Source organism: Odocoileus virginianus, chromosome 1, assembly GCF_023699985.2.
Source record: "Odocoileus virginianus isolate 20LAN1187 ecotype Illinois chromosome 1, Ovbor_1.2, whole genome shotgun sequence".
Lineage (NCBI taxonomy): Eukaryota > Metazoa > Chordata > Mammalia > Artiodactyla > Cervidae > Odocoileus > Odocoileus virginianus.
In genome coordinates this window covers 71292854-71308236 of record NC_069674.1, presented here as the reverse complement: position 1 = coordinate 71308236, position 15383 = coordinate 71292854, and the positions used below count along the sequence as shown (strand labels likewise).

The 15383-nt window shown below is 41.8% G+C and overlaps 1 protein-coding gene across 3 annotated transcripts in view; it reads right to left on the bottom strand.

The window, feature by feature from the left end:
* Positions 1 to 15383, bottom strand: part of CCDC146 (coiled-coil domain containing 146) — a 140359-nt gene that overhangs the window by 833 nt on the left and 124143 nt on the right. For all 3 annotated transcript variants that reach the window (XM_070469704.1, XM_070469693.1, XM_020880313.2), the window contains 7 exons: positions 12936 to 13024; positions 12685 to 12849; positions 11254 to 11478; positions 9485 to 9713; positions 5974 to 6102; positions 5296 to 5433; positions 1372 to 1620 (listed from right to left, as the gene is read on the bottom strand). In XM_070469704.1, the coding sequence (XP_070325805.1) occupies positions 1372 to 1620; positions 5296 to 5433; positions 5974 to 6102; positions 9485 to 9713; positions 11254 to 11478; positions 12685 to 12849; positions 12936 to 13024 (1224 nt within the window). The remainder of the gene's footprint in view (positions 1 to 1371; positions 1621 to 5295; positions 5434 to 5973; positions 6103 to 9484; positions 9714 to 11253; positions 11479 to 12684; positions 12850 to 12935; positions 13025 to 15383) is intronic.

Here is a 15383-nt window from a genome sequence, read left to right as displayed (position 1 = left end):
ATGCTGGCCAACATTCCAAGGGACAGAAGGGTGTGGGTAGAGTCACCAAACCCACACACGTCCCCACACACGTCTCCTCTCACTCGAGTGACCCATGTGGCTCCAGCATCACGCTGTTCCTGGGGTCTAGGGTTGACCACAAACTGGTTGATAGGGCCTAAAGTCACCACATTCCAAACTCAGTATCTTATGTTGCTGCTGCTAAATCACTTCAGTCGTGTCCGACTCTGTGCGACCCCATAGACGGCAGCCCACCAGGCTCCGCCGGCCCTGGGGTTCTCCAGGCAAGAACACTGGAGTGGGTTGCCATGTCCTTCTCCAGTGTATGAAAGTGAAAAGTGAAAGTGAAGGTGCTCAGTCATAAGCACTAATTATTTCCATCTCTGTGACAAAGGCAGGATAATCTATTTCCTTTGGTAGGTCCCTGGTGAGCCAACGGTACAAAGGAAGAGATAAGGAGTAAAATAGAATCAGAGGAGAGAAGAGGTCAGCAGCTTGCTTTGAGCCTCAAGATTCTGCCTGTGTTTCTGGAAAACAGGAATCTCTTATATCATTAAAAAGAACTTGGGGGAAAAAATGGAGACAGGTAAATGGCAGCTGGGACACCACAGGTAAAAATCTGAATGCCTTCAAAAATACAATCCTAGGCAGTGAGTGTGAGAATGATTAAGTCAGACTCTATTTTCAAGAATTCTTAGTATGTGTTTGGAATACACTTTTTCTCGGCTTAGAGAGTGAACAGTGATCTTCTGGGGATGTCTGCCCCATAGTCAAGAGTAAGTTGTAGGTCTCTTTTGAAAGAGATGCCTAATTCCACTCTCAGATTATTGAAAGGTCGTGGGAGTAGGAAAAAGAGCTGGACACACAGCTCCTAGGTGGAGTCAGTGATTGAGGTCATTGGTGGGAGAAGAAGGGTGGCGCTGCAGTCATCACTTCTGCACCAAATGCAGAGTCTGCAGAAACCTGTGATGAGCATATGCTTAAGGCCTCACAATATGCTGTGGTGGCCACAGCAGATGGACATCGAAGAGTAAGGTATGGTCTGAGCAGGGCTGCAAAGACAGAGACTAGAGATCTAAGATAAAACCAATGCCAGCATGGTCATTGCCATGCCAGTGGGAGGCCCTGGCATGGGACTTGGTGCTTGCCAAATGTTCTCCAGGGAATATTCTGATGCTTTACACTGTTGTACTTTGACTACCTACATAATAGCTTGAAAAAGCAAAACTTCTCTCTAATGAGTTGTTAGGACTCTGTGTACGGTGGGGTAGAAAAATTTCATGTATTTTGGGAGGATTGACAACCCCTGAAACAGCCCTTCCTGGCACACTTTACAAATGCAGTGTAGAAAATACAGAAGCCATAGCTTACCCGAGACTTTTCAGCGATGGCCAAGGCATACATTTCTTCATCTCGAAGTACTTTCAACCATTCTCTCTCAATGTCTTTGTTGAGGGGCAGACCCTTTTCCATCCTGGAACTGCAAGTGAAGATGAACTCTTCCTTCTCCTTCACTTCCTTTTGGAGTTCAATGGCCATAGCCTGTTTCATGGACAGCTCAGCAACAAGAGCCATCATTTTTTCAGTAGCATCTTTGATCTTTTTCTGGTAGCCATTCATCTAGGATTAAAAAGTCCAAGGCTTAGCCTTTGTATATACTCCATGAAGACAGGCGACTGGCTGGCTGAGATAGTAGGTGGCATTTTTGCCTGAAGAAGGGAGAGGTTAAGTGGGAACTCACAGAGACTAAGCACTGGAGGACAGCTCAGAGATTCAGCCCAACACTCTGGCTGTGAAATAAGGACAAGGAGGAGGGAAAAGAAAGAGATCTGTTCATCTAGTCAACAGATTTCCAGATGGGTAGAATTGAGGGGAATAATTTAGTGTCTTCATATTTAAGAGGTGGTAAGAACAAGGGAAAGGATATTCTTGATGTCTAAGTTTTGACCTGATTTTGCCTTCTTACTAGTTTGCTACTTATCCAGGGGGGAGAATCTGATAGAATGGAACTGTATTAGTTACTAATACACTGACTTAAACAAGATAATCAGCATCTGTGATGATTTTTAATAGAAGCTATTACCCTTCAACATGTATGTTTTATTGGTCATAGTTCCAAGGATGCATCATTATGAGGTCATAAGCAAGCATGAGCTGAACTGGACCATCTGGACAGTAATTTGAAATGCAATATTCCCAGTTGTGTGTGTTAATGCACATGTGCTTACCTTTTCCTATAAGCTATTTATCATTGAATTAAAGAATCAAAGAACTAAAAAATAAGACTAAGTGGAAAATTTGATTTTAAAGGACAGAAAAGAAGTAAAAGTTGGAATTGGTGGTTCCTATAAGCTTTCTGGCCCACTGCATGGCCTTTCAGTGTGGCTGTAGCCCTGGTGGGGCAGTAAGAGATGACTCCTCCCACCCGCCAACACTCACTGTTGTATTATTTTGCCTTAGTATTTCTTCATATCTTTTCACTACTGACATCATAGTATAAATGTATTTGGTTATAGCCTGTCATCCCACAGGAACATATTCTTCATGGGGACAAGGACTATTTGTTTTACTCATAATGTTCCCAGTGCTTAGAATATAGGAGGCAAAATTAAAACTGAATGTTTGTTGAATGAAGGAATGAATACATTCTTACTCTATTTTAATTGCTCAGTCCTTTGAACCAAGGTAATTTGAGACACAAATATGAGCTTCCAAAAACTACACCCTACCTCAAAACACTTTCTTCCCTAGAGTATATACTGGTTTATCGGTACATTTGCTTACAGAAACGTTGCTGCTGGTGATTTAACTTTCCTCTGAAAATATAATGACCAATTATTATGCGCAAACTTTGTCTCTTTAATGGAATAGGGAATATAATTTTTTTTTTTTGGTTGCACTGGATCTTCGTTGCTGCACATAGGCGTTCTCTAGTTGCAGTGAGCAGGGGCTACTCTCTAGTTGTGTTGCCTGGGCTTCTCATTGTGGGGGTTTCTCTGTTGTGGAACAAGGGCAAGCAGGCTTCAGTAGTTGTGGCACACAGGCTTAGTTGCCCCATGGAATGTAGAATCTTCCCAGACCAGAGACTGAACCCGTGTCCCTTATAGTGACAGGCAGTGGTTAATAAACCACTCTACCATCAGGGAAGTCTGGGAATATAAATTTTTATAACTCTTCTATGCTGCACTAATTTTCAGGAAGCATAATTTGAATAAAAGTGATAGGCATTCAAAGCTTCAATGATGAGTCATTATCTCTTTTAAATGTCATTAATTAATCAGCCATTGCACACTTGAATGTGTGTGTAAGTAACCAACCTCTCTTCTCCTCCATAAAAAAAAAAAGGGATGGTGTTATTCTGGGTTCTCTAAGTCTTTGCTGAAATTTCCCATTTTCTGTTCATTTGGGAAACTTGTAGGAGGAGCCACGAGCTCTCCAGGCGAGATGAGAGATGAGCTATGCAACCTTGCTAAGCACCTGCAGGGGGCCAGGCCATTTCTGCTCGACTGTGTGATGCTTGCCACCACGTTAGCTGATATTACACCCATTTCACAGATCAGTAAACTGAGTTTTAAGATGTGTATTTCTCAAGATCACTTGCTAGTGTTGGTAAATCACAGATCTGGGATCTGAATGTCTTATCTTCCAACTCTGCCTACTATGAAGGGGTTATTTTAAATGGAGGAGGATGAAAGCCAGGTAGAGAGCATGGAAGGAGGGGAAGGAAAGGGGAGATAAATCGTGAGGACAGGACTTAGTTTTGCTGGAACCTTCCTGGCCACGTGTATGGTCTCGACAGCTCCAATTTGTGTTACTCTGGCTTTCCAGTTGGCCACTGGAGACTCTGCCATCAGCTTTGACAAGCCAGCCCTAAGCAAAACCAACTTTCCCCACAGAAAGGGAAATTCATTTTCCAAAAGAAAAGAAGGCAACATTTAAAGAAACTCCAGATATGCTAATTCAGACTAAGTTTATGAGCTTAAAAAAGTTTCTTAAAGGTGTCTTATTTTATGAGGTAAAGCTGAGATTTGCACAAGTGCTGCAGTCCATTAGTGGAAGTGATTAGAGCGGAAGAGGAAAAACCAAATAAAAGTGACCAAGAAGGCTTCAGATTTACAATAATATAGTGTGCCAGAACTGTTTCTCAAACAAAACTGTCAACTTATTCAATAAATGTGTTTCTAGAGGATGCGAGGCATCTGGAAAACTAAGAATAAGAAAGAACCACTGCCCACAGGAGCCCGCAATGGGGGGCATGGTGTCGCTGTTATCTGTGGTATCTTCTTAATGGTTTCCTCCCTTTTGCAATGTGTGGACATTGGGTCTTTCCCCTTTTGCACACAGCAGCTCGAGGAACTGTTGCTGACTGAATAAAAGCCTGAGCTGTCACAGAAGGATTCTCCAAGGGGCTGGGGAGGCCAGGCAGGCAGCAGACCCTCTGACTCCAGACAGTGTGAAGTCCTGCTCCAAAGGCAGTGCAGAGCCTCCCTGCTCTTGGTGTAGCTTCCAGTCTCTGCCTGACCCCTCAGCGTTGGATCAGACGCCTTGGTACATCAAGCTTAGGGAATTAGGAAGCTCGGCGTTACCGGCCTTTCCTCACTCGTGGGGCCTGGTGGCAGCCCCACCCCGTGGTGCTGGGTGACTGCTGTTCTCTTTAGTGGTTCCCTTCCATCCTGGGGGGCTTCCCTGGTGGCTCAGTGGTAAAGAAGCTGCCTGCCAATGTAGGAGACGTGGGTTCAGTCCCTGGGTCAGGAAAACTCCCCTGGAGGAGGAAATGGCAACCTACTCCAGTATTCTTGCCCGGGAAATCCCACAGACAGAGGAGCTTAGCAGGCTACAATCCATGGGGTTGCAAAGAGTCAGACACGACTTAAGAGACTAAATAACACTGCTGCTGGGACCTGGCTGCTTCTGGATTTCGGCAATTCCCATGCAAACTACTGGATATGTGAGGCCCTCCCTTCATAAGTAGAAAGGATTTAACATGGCACATGAAATATGAAGATAATGATGGTTATTTTTAAGTAGGTATTCTGTTAAGTGAAATTTGTGTACTGTCATTGGAAGGCTTAGAATTTCCCATTATGATGAGAATTCATTCAGGGAAACAAGACTGAAACTTACCTTGGGCAGTTCTCTAAGAGTCATCTTTACAGGATAATTTTAATTCTTTGTATTTCCCTAGTCATAAAGCCTCACCTCTGCAGGGCTTTTCTCAGTAAATGAAGCCATCTATGCAGAATGAGGGTGATAGGGGAGGAAGGGCAGGGAGAGCGGGCAGGGCCTTGGGCAGACCTTCTTGGCCAAGAGCAGTGTGTGCTGCTTGCAGGCCTGCGTCTTGCTCTGGAGCCTGTCTGTGAGCCGGGAGACCTGTTCGTAGAGGAAGTCCTTCTCCAGCAGCTTCTCCTCCTTCCTGGCCAGCTGTAGTTCCAGCTACAGTTACAGAGAATTTCAAAGGGGGAAAAATGTCATGCAAGTCAAAATCTTTCCTAGTTAGAGTACTATTCCCCCTTTCCCCCAGTGAAAACCCCTTGCCTTCATAACTCCAGAAGGTCTTTAGAACTGGACGAAGTCCAGGCTTACCCTCTTCAACCTCCTCCATCCCTTCCCCTCGCATGCGCTCTGGAGTTCTTTCTCCCCATGGCAAAAAATGGACCCCTCGGCTCCATCTAGCTCCCATATTGTCATTCCTTTGCAATGCTCCCATCAGGAAGACTAATTCATTTAAGATGCCAAAATTGCTCCTATGGGCTGTGAGACAGAGATGAGTATCTTGAAAGCACTCAAATTTTGCTTCTTTTGGCAACATCTAAAGTCAAGCTTAGATTTTGTTACTAAATTACAATGAAAGGACTATATTAGTGACTAGAATCATGAGGGATTAATCTGCATAACATGAAACAGTACCACAGATAATCTGTGACAGTGATCAACAAGGGGATAACAGATGCTATTTTAAGAAAAGACATTTACCGCATCCACTTTTTTGATCATTTCTTCCTCAGTCATATCTTTCCCTGGAAGTAAGCGTGTTCTGTTCTCTCCCTCGGGGTTTATAAACTTTTCCTCCAGGTCTTTTATTCTGTCTGTACACTGTGAAAACTATTAAACAAGAAAGAAACATTAACTTTGCTCAGTAAATCTTAAAGTCACATAGCCCAGGGTCTTTAGGGGCCTTCCAGGCACAGTTGGAAGGGAATTCTTAACAACCCTTCAGCTGCGATTTGGGGTGAGACAGTATTTCTTCTCACTCATGGTACCATGAGGAAGATGCCTGTTAATTGACTTTATTAATACAAAGCAAGGTGGTGACTTCTGGGGCATCAAAAAAAAAAAAAAAAAGACTTTATAACCAGTCCTTTTATTACTTCCCATCTGTGTTATATTCATGAGATACTGTTAGCTGCAGAGCTCTGACTATCCACACTTGATCTGTTTATTGCATGCTGTTACAGGGGCCAAGGTAGACAGCACGCAGGGTAGACAACACACTAGACTCCAGTTTAAATCCCTTTGCTGGCAATAGGCTTCATGGCCTACCAGAGAAGAGTGAAGTTCTTATTACTAGGTGAACACAGTGTACAGTCTGTGAGGAATAGCCTGAACTATTTGTATTTTTTTTGGTAAACACCCAATATATTGTTTCATGTATCAACTATATTTGTTGACCCTGAGACTTTGGAGGTAGATGAAGAAATACAGAAATTCCCAAGGAGGAGTGGCAGCTAAACCTAGCTGTTTTATAGGGAGAGATGTTTAACACAGTGAAAACCAAGAGTCATCACTCTTAGCTTTTCTACTGAAAATCTGTATAATCTCAAGCAAATCATTTATCTTCTCTAAACCTTAGTTTCCTCAACTGTCAAATGGGAAAATAAATCCCAAACTCATGGGATTGATCCATTAAAAGAGATAATACATTTAGAGTACTTGACAACATGTCCAAAAGTGATATAGGTAGAATTTAAAATTTTAAATTTATTCTTGTCCTCCCAGCAAAAAAGAATTTTAAATGGTGACATGAATATTTTTTTCTATCTCCACACTTCCTAATTGCCCTTAATATGGAGTTAAAGTATCCTTGTATGTGTAATTAAGCATTTGTTGTATTTGTTATTACTAATATTTAATGTCTCCATGGTTAATTAGGGAATTAACTAGGAAAAAATATATGGTAGTTGCTTATCAAAGTGGTACCTTGATTGATCTTATTTTCCCATGGGCTTGAAGAAAAACTGTTTTCTTTTTCTATATAAAATGGTATTCTTATATCCTAAAATAGTTCACATGACTTCTGAGAACCCTAAAAAGAGGCTATCATTATAAATAAAATATTGCAGGAAAATGTGACTCATGATAATCCTTGGATTAGACTGTTGAAACTTAGAACTGTTTCAAGGAACCAAAAACTTCAAACCTTAAGAGAATTCTGAAAATGATACAAAAAAGAGGAAGATTGCGGGGAGGAAAAAAGACCACAAAACACTGTCACCATAACGAACAACAGGATATGACAGGGATCTGGCACTACATGGCAGGGGCTTGCCTGAAGTTCAAAACTTCACATCATGTCCTTCAAAGGGCCCAAGTGATTAGTGCTGAGTATACAAATAATAATTAGATGCAGTCTGAAGACTAAAGGGAAACTTTCTATTCAACTGTTCTTTAGCTTAGAACTAACTAAGATTGCCCCTGGGGGTGGCAATCTGGAATGGTGAGGCTGTGGAAGGGAGATGGTGGATGAAGGATGGAAAGACAAGCCTCTGAAATGGAGCTAGGCTGGGGTGCTGCCTGGGTCAATATACCTGGGTGACTGTTCCCAGTGGTGGGGTGGTCCTAAGAACTCTACTTGTCTGATACTCAATTTGAATTTCTTTGCATTTCTTTAACGTATCCTCTCACACTGGTGTCCCAGTTCTTCAGTAAAGTCAGTTTACAGACGCAGACCTCACAGGAATGGCCTTGTGTCAGTGCGGGCGGAAAGAGGAGTGTGACACAGAAGGGGACCAGACGCTGTGTTTGCGATCTGAGGAGGGGATCCCCCAAATGAACCACTGATTGGAAGCAGGAGTTGGTTTATGGGAGACCTGGGGGAGGCCTGGGGGCTGTTCCAGCCAATCAGTCTGACTCAGGGCTGCGCTTATTGAAGAAGTGAATGGGAGAACATATAGCTAAAGAAACACTGGAATCAAAACCTTAGCATATTTGTGCGAAATGAAAGATCCTTTTGTCTATATAGCATATTACACATTCAAATGCCATGAAAGAGTAGACGCATCAACCAATTTCATAAAGTCCTATAAATTTCTGTGACATGATTAAAAAAAAAAAATGACCCAGAACTGTGTCTATAGCATGAGCTAATGAAAATCATTTGCCTGTATACCTAGAAAAAGACCAGAAGGATCTCATCTAAATTTTTCATAAGTTTAATAGTAATTATATCTTAGGGATGTAATTTTTGCTTTAAATTTTTAACAGGTTTTACAAAACTTCATAAGTGGAACTTGTCCTAATTTTATAATCAAGAAATCTGAAAGCAAACGTGACTTTTTAGAAAACATAGGTTAAAATGTGTTCCTGCTACATTGAATCAATGGAAAAAATTTAGCCTCAATTGTTTTAGTTTTTTTTTCTTCTATTTTCACTAAGAAAAAAAGTATAATTATTACATAAGAAGAAAATAGCTTTATATTAATGGTTTTATTTATTGGCTATTTTGTGTTTAAATGCTATGACTTTATTCCACTTTTAAAAAACCACATCAAAGGCCACGTTACTAAATTACAGGGAAATTACAGGTGTTAACAAGGAGTCTATATATGATTATCAATGTATAAGAAACAAAAATCTTGGCTCTAGAGAATAAGAGTATCAAAAATAAGAGAGCTAGATGGTCTGCAAGATCTTCCAGCAGGCTTCAAAATCATAACTATGTGGGTGGAGGTGGAAGCCTATCATCCTCCCAGGTGGTACAGTGGTAAACTACCCACCTGCTGATGCAGAAGATGTGGGTTCAATCCCTGGGTCAGGAAGATCCCCTGGAGAAGGAAATGGCAACCCACTCCACTATTCTTGCCTGGGAAATCCTGTGGACATTGGAGCCTGGTGGGCTACTGTCCATGGTGTCAGCTACAGTCTAACATGACTGAGCACACACAGCAAAAGCCTGGATGACTCAAGTTTTGAGCTCTGAAGAAGCTGAGCTAGAGTTGAGATTTGTGAGGGTCTAAGTTCCAGGAAAGGCAGAAAGTGTTCCACCAGGGATTGAAAGACAGTCTATGGTTCAGATGTCTGAAGCACAGATTGTACCCTGGAGCAGCGTTAAAGGGCATTTGTAAAGGAGACATTTAACTCATGAGTTCTCCTAGGTACCAGGAGTAGCGTGACTTGATTTACAAGAAAGAACTTAAATGACATACAAACAAAGGAGAAAAAAAAAGGCAAATGGTCCCAGGAATTGTGTCATGAATACACTTCCCACCTGAATCTGGAGCACTGCTAAGTCAGCATCCAAGGCACTCTTGACTGGCAGTAATTTCCGGGTCACGTGAATCTGTCTTTGCTTCTCAGCAATCTTCAGTTTCAGGAATCGGATCTTTTCCTCCAGGACATGTAGTTCAATTTCTCCATTAAGCTTCATCTTCTCTTGGATATTTATTTTTTCATAAAAAATGCACACTTCCTCTTCCCGCTCTATCAGCTGAACACCACTACAGTCAAATTAAAAGGCAAAGGCTGAGAGGATTTTGAGGTCACTGTTTTACTAGTCACTGTGGTTCCCTCTGGATTTGGGTGCAAAATAACACATCAACATTGCATAATTCCAGAAGACAATAGATACTCACTGTTGGCTTTCTAGTTAAACTCTGCATTTTGAATTTTTCTGGGCATTAGACAGACAGGGTTGTTTAGCATCTGGACTCTGAGCTAACTATGTTGTTGGCTGGCCGTAGTATATCTGCACGTCCCAAAGGTTTTCCCGGTGTGGGAAAGAATGTCACTTCACACACATGAACAATGGGATCCCAGAGTCTGATTTTCTGCAGACCCTTCTCACGGGCCAGATTTGCCAGCCGAGATCTGGCCAGAAGTACCCAGGCAGGCAGCCAGGGAATGTGTTTCTTGCAGCTATTCTGCTCTCTCTAACTTGCCAGACCCATTAGGCTCTTTCACAGTTAAATATTTCTGATGCACATTTCCCCATAAGCAAAATCCTGTCTTTTGAAATCATGCCAGGGGAAAGACCCCTCTTGAGGAGACTATGGGGAAAAAACAAAGTAAGAATTTTCTAATTCCAGCCTCACAGAACTGACCAGGGTCTGGGAGCACACTGCCTACATGCTTTGATTTGTGCCAGGAGCCACATAAGAGGACTTTCTTTTCCCAGAGAGAACGCCTGCCAGCCCTTTGAAAAAACTGTGTTCGTCGGGACCCTGACGTTCCCCCCTGATACTGTCGGCATCTATTATCCCAAAGCAATCTTTCATTGCTTTTTCTTTCTTTCTCTCGCCTCCCTCAAGACATGAGTGCACAGGGTTATATTTGGTTAATCTTAGCTCTGTTTTTTGTCTCACTTACTGTTCACTGGGTCATCTCCTGAGCTTCTTTAATCTCTTGACATCAGAAGCCAGGTGGATGCTTTATCACCTTTTTTACTTTCAGGGCCTAGCACTTGCACAGAACACAGCCTTACACAGAACAGCACACAATCAAGGTTTGATTAAAAAAAAAAAAAAGGCCTGACATAATTACTACAGGGTTCTATAGTCTCAAATGCCAGATTTCTTAGAGCACAAGAAACTTGGGGAAACTGTTAAGTAGTAATCGATTAATATTATTATAGCTGGGAGAAGTAATGCTTCAAGAGTAACACCTCTTGAAGGTGATACTTACTTGCTGAGAAAATGTACTGGATGAATCATTTAATAAATCTGTCCCCAAAGTGAATATAAGATCCAAAGACTTCTTATTTATATCAGTTATTCTGAAATAATTTGATAGTATCCTAAATGGTAGCCTGAGAAAGGACTGTGATCTTTAAGTGAGCAGCTTCCCAAACCCTACTCTTGTCTGTCTCTCTTATGAGGACAAAGTGTCTTATTTTCAAGGAAAGCATACAGCCCCCCTCCCCGCCTTGCAGAGGCTAATGACATCTAAGTGTCAAATGTCCTGTCAAGTCTACATAGAAAAATGGGCAACATTTCTAAGTCAGATCTCTGGGTTCTTTCACATCAGGTTCCTGGTTTTCACCTTTCATTTCGACGCTGAACAGCTCTTTCGTATTTCTTTCGAAGCTGTACCATCTCCTCTTCAATCATTGTAATCATGTTGGCAAGTCTGTCGATGTTATTTAGCTGGGCTTCTTTCTTCTCTTTCATTTCTTGAAGTTTTGCTACAATTTTGCACACATCGTTTTGCATGCTTTCTCTGATGGTAATATTGTTGGCATGCTTCAGCATAGAATTTTGTAGCTTTCTTTAAAAATAATGGGAAAATGGGTATGATTATAACTTCCTTTAGTTTCTTTAAAAACAATGAAGACTTCAGAGAAATAAACTATCAAAGTAGCTCTTGCCTTAGTATGTTCCTTGAAATGACAATAGTAATAGTAATGATGATATTCATCATGTCATACTCTTTGGAATTTCTGTAATTTTCCAAGTCCTCAACTTCCTCTAATCTGGATTAGGACATCTTTCCTTTGTGCCCCAAGAATCTGCTGCTCCCCTTTATCAAAGCAAGAGACTACAGTGATTCATTTACTGCTCTGTCGTCCCCAGGGGACTCTGCTGTCTTGAGGGTGGAGGTGGTTATATCTGACAATGTCCACTGGACCTAACGTAGTGCTTGACTTAATATGGCATCAGAATCAATGCCAAATGAATGCATGGCCTCTGGAAATGACATTTGCTTTCATGTGGGATGAGAACCGGATTAGGATGATAGCTTTGTCTTTTCATACCAGTCCCCTCCCAGCTCTACTCCCATCTCCCTTCCACTACTCCCAAAACAAGAGCCTGTTTTGTAATATCTTTAGAAAATAAAACCGGGCAATAGTGGCCACCAGAAAAAGTTCAGGTTGTATAGATTCTATGAATCAGGGACTAAATACAGGTGGGAGAGTCCACCAGATCTTGTCACATGGTAAATAATAAAGTTTAAAAACAACCATTGGATTAATTCACTTAATAACAAAAAGTCCTATATAAAGGACTATTTCTATGGATTAAAAAAGGTGGGCCCAGAGAGCTAGGATTACTTGCCCAAGGTCACACAACCAGTAAGTGGCAGGACTGGGATTTGAGTCTAGAAAAGTCACCTCTCCTAACAGCTCTGCTATACTGCCTCCCACAAGCACATTAGATGCTAGGTTGGTTAATTAACATTTGATTGTCTTCTAACTTTAAATGCAGATTGTCAAATTTGTGCTTTTATTTCTAGATGAATAAATGAAAATAAAATGAGAATAGTTACAGATTTAGTTTTCCCCTCACTTAAAAAAAATACAGCTCCCAAGTAGAAGCATAAGGAATCACATTCAAATGCTTAGCTTGTCAGCTCTAAGGGCTTTTCTAGCTTTGTAGAAGACTTGTTTTCTACTTTATCATCCCCAGGGTATTTTATCATTCAGTGACTCAAAAGAGAAACTTTTGAAAGGACAGTAGTTACTTTAAGACTTACCTTTCTTGAGTAACTGCACTATTTCTTAAAATTTCCAGTTCATTTAATGACATTTTATGCCTTTCTTTTATTTCATTGACTTTCTGGTGAGCTTTGTGAAGTAAGTTAATAAATTTGTTTCTTTCATTTCGAATAGTGTCATACAGTTTAGCAAACTCTCTGAGTCTGTGAAAATACAAGAATTTTTGAAACTTGTGAAATATCTGTTTCCCTCTCTAAACTAACTAGATAAGTCCTCGAGTAATCTTTACCTCCGATGAATTTCACGTTTTTTCTTCCTGTGTATCCGGATTTCAAGATCCTTTGCTTTGATCTCCCTAACAATGTTGGTATATTTTTGCTGAAATATAAAAGTTAATTGTGAAATTTTTAAAAAGTCCACCACCAACAGCATGTGGATATTCCCAGCCTCACCCCATCTCATAAGTATCCACTAAAGACCATTCTATCTTCATCAGCTGGGCTGTGCAGATCACAGGGAAGAGGTGCGTTGGGGGCTGAAAGTTACCTGGCCGGCGGAACTGAATTGCATTGACTAGGACAAAGGGTTCACTAAAGGGCAGAAAGAGCCAGAGAGGAGGGGGGGAAAGGGGTCTGCCCAGGGTGGTCTGAGGAAAATTCAGGGAACTTTTCAAGAGCCAGGGAATGATTACGGAAAGCACGATTGGGTTGGGTGAGTGAGGAACTGGTGAACGACAGTTGAGGGAGGGGGGTTGGAATCAGGTGGCTTTTTTTCCCTTTAACTAGAGGATAATTGCTTTAGAATACTGTGTTAGCTTCTGCCATACAGCAACGTGAATCAGCCGTAGGTGTACACGTCTCCTCTCTCCTGAACTTCTCTCCCACCTCAGCTCCTACCCATACCACGCCTCCAGGTTGTCATAGAACTGTTGTGAGTTGAAGCCTCAGTGATTTTTGGTGAGAGACTGAAGTCATAATTTTATTTTTGTTTATTTATTTATTTTTGGCTGCGGTGGGTCTTAGGGGCGGCAGTCGGGATCTCTGCTGGAGCGCGAAGCTTTCTCTCCAGTTGCCCAGGTTTCCAGAATGCAGAGGCTCGGTACTTGGGGCGCAAGCGCTCTAGGGAGCAGGCTCCGTGGAGCACCGACTTAGGTCCCTCCCAACCCCCCACGTGGAATCTTCCTGAACCAGAGCTCAAACCTGCGTCCCCTGCATTGGAAGGTGGATTCTTAACCACTGGACCACCAGGGAAGTCCCTGAAACCATGATTTTAAAGCACCTTTCCGTTATTTTGTACGGTGGGTGTTTTTTCCTACAGAATGAAGTGCTGTGCTGAGACCAGCCCCATGAGGAGGTAAGAAACAGATTCCACACAAATATTTTAAAAGGCAGCAGTTATTGTTTCCAAAGTCCTCAAGATACACCAAGTGCTAAAAGAACGAGCACGTCTTCAAATCTAAAGATGTTGTGTCTCTCATCTAGGGTGAAAAATGTATTCAAAGAAGTACAGAATTTTGCTAGTAGAAACCAGTTTCTGCCGGCCTTAAGGACTGTGAGAGCAATTCCCATAAAAGAAACTAGGCATCTGAGTAACTGTGTCTATGAAGAATTAAAGAGATGTAAAATGTAGTCATCCACTCCCTCTTGGAGGTGATAGCAACGTTGACTTTCTTTGTCCCTTCACCTTTTATCTTAGGGAGGTAGATGAGAGGTGAAAATAAATGATAAGATTGACTGATCCTTATGGAAAGTATAGTGTATTACCACTGTTTAACAGATTAATCCCCAGTGCTCAGAATACTTTGGGGAAACAATATTTTTCCTTTATTGATTTCCATATTTCAAGAGAAAGAATTGATCTCCTTTGAGAGCAGTTAGAGCGCTAAATTAGCCAATTTAGTCATGAGATTTGGCAGACATAGATTAGTCACACATGGGTAACACATGTATCAGGTTTTGAGGTTAATTTAAAAATTGTCTAGTTCATGAAACAGATCCATGCTTCTTGTAACAAGTATCCTGCTCCTAATTTCGTTCCTCTTCCTCCTCCCCTCTGCCACGCTGTTCCCTCAGGCTGCCTTCTTTTCCCGGTTCCTCCCTGGCCACTGTCTTTCGTTTTTTTACTGAAACTCCCTGAACTCTACTGGGCTTTGCCTGAGCTTCTGGGACAAACTGGATCCAAACTGTTCAACGGGGATTAAGTGACCTTCACTGCCTGACCTCTCCTCTCGGGTCTCACTGTTTGACACACTTTCCCTATCTTCCTGTGCCCCAACCCTGCTAAACTTTTAGTTTCTCTCTCTCAGATATTCTGGGGTGGTGGGGATGTGGCAATAAACAGTTAAAGGGCAGTTTGAATAGTTGGCTGTGGGTTGTGTGATGCAGATCTTTACCTTAGTTTTCTCTCATCTGTATTTACCCTCATGGCTCAGTAACGCTTTGTTGTTCATTCTTTCCAAAAAATAAGAAAGAAACGCTACCCTGTGTGAATGCTTGCTCAGAATTAAACAAAGCTGCACTCAGAAACAGCCAGCATCTGGGTCACATGGTAAATTTAGGTATTCTACTTGGGTAACATATATCATTTTTAAGAAGAGTTATATACTTTTTAGTTTTTGGGGTGGTGGGTCTTTGTTGCTGAGTGTGGGCTTTCTCTAGTTGCAGCAGTGGGAGCTGCTCTTTCTTGTGGCGCCCAGGCTTCTCACTGCGGTGGCTTCTCTCGTTGTGAACACCAGCTC